The 1,585-nt window shown below is 37.4% G+C and overlaps 1 protein-coding gene across 1 annotated transcript; it reads left to right on the top strand.

Annotated features, from left to right (window-relative positions):
* LOC109235809 lies at positions 272-1,126 on the top strand. Its single transcript, XM_019402062.1, has one exon. It carries the CDS (start codon positions 272-274, stop codon positions 1,124-1,126), a length of 855 nt encoding a protein of 284 aa, XP_019257607.1.

Genomic DNA, 1,585 nt, shown 5'->3' with positions numbered 1-1,585 from the left:
CTAAGCAGAAGAAGTCAAATAAATTGGCAACAGCTGCAGATATTGAATATGGTGCAGAAGAGGATGCAGATAGATTGGGTAATGATTTTGATGAAGAGTCCATAGCCCAGAATTTTCGTAATGTTGCAAGATAAGGTGACTTATCTCCTAGGCACATGGACAAGGCCAAATCAGCAAATAAAGGAAGGAAAAAGCAGTCGAAGGATATCCCTAGTCTTCCATCAACTGGGGTGCAAACTAGAAGGACCTTAACTAAATCCAATAATCAATAATGGATGCTATTATTTGGAATGTAAGGTCTGTAAATACGATGCAAGCATTTGAAAGGCTTGTAACAATGCACAGAAAATACCACTTTGAATTTATAGGGATTTTAGAACCAATGCAACAATCAAGGAAAATGGAGAATTATAGAAGGAGAATTGGTTTGGCTACAGCAGTGGTGAACATATCCAATAAAATCTGGGCTTTTGTTGATGAAGTATATGAAGTTACAATTGTGTACAATATGGTGCAACAGCTCACACTTAGATTATTTCACACAGAAACTCACGTGGAACTCATGCTTACATTAGTGTATGCAAAATGTGATGAGATTGAGAGAATTGAATTGTGGGACTCTATGTATGCTATGTCCCAAGATATGGAAGTTTCATGGTTGGTAGGCGGTGATTTTAATGTTATATGGGATGAAGAAGAGAAGTTTGGAGGTTTACCAGTCTCTTTAAATGAAGTTGATGAATATAGGCATTGTATAAATACTTGTAACTTAACAGATCTTGGCTTTAAAGGAAGCATTTTTACATGGTGGAATGGGAGGGCAGAGGAAGATTGGATTTTCAAAAGGCTTGATCGATGTTTTGCTAACATGGAATTTCAGCAGTTGTTCCCTGGTTTAGAAGTTACTCATTTACCTAAAATAGGATCAGATCGTTGTCCAATATACCTGAAGTTTGACATTGAAGCTACTCCTATTAAGAAGCCTTTTAGGTTTCTAAATTTCTGGGTAAAACATGATTCTTTTAAGGCAGTGCTTAAAGCTAATTGGCAGGCAGACTTCTGTGCAGATCCTTTCATCCTTTTCAATTACAAACTAAAGAAACTGAAGAAAGCTTTGTCTAGTTAGAGCAGAACAACATATGGGGATATATTTTAAAGGATAGCAAGTCTAGAGGAGGTTGTCCTGGTTCATGAAAGACTGTTTGAAGAGAGGCCAACCCAACAAAATAGGGAAAGATTGAGGTTAGTGCAGGCTCAACTTATCAGATATTTGGCAATTGAAGAGGAATTTTGGAAGCAAAAGGCAGGCATGGCATGGTTCAAAGAGGGGGATATGAATACTAAGTTCTTCCATGCTCATGTAAATGGGAGAAGGAAAAGGTTACAAGTCAAAAGAATACAAAACAACATGGGCATTTGGTTAGAGGAGGAGGAACAAATAGCAGAAGCAGCTGTCAATTTTTTTAAAGAACAATTCTGTGAATTTGAGGTCCCTACTGATTTTCGCATTATGGATCATGTATCATGTTTAATCAATGGAGAACAAAATGCAACACTGATCAGTATGCCCACAAGAGAAGAGGTC

The sequence above is a fragment of the Nicotiana attenuata genome, chromosome 12 (assembly GCF_001879085.1).
Source record: "Nicotiana attenuata strain UT chromosome 12, NIATTr2, whole genome shotgun sequence".
NCBI classification, from domain to species: domain Eukaryota; kingdom Viridiplantae; phylum Streptophyta; class Magnoliopsida; order Solanales; family Solanaceae; genus Nicotiana; species Nicotiana attenuata.
Note: the sequence above shows the minus strand (reverse complement) of the source record. Positions and strands in the feature narration are given on the sequence as shown.

Bases quoted from the DNA above. Each gene is read 5' to 3' on its own strand.
- LOC109235809 (XM_019402062.1), top strand. From the start codon at position 272: ATGGATGCTATTATTTGGAATGTAAGGTCTGTAAATACGATGCAAGCA.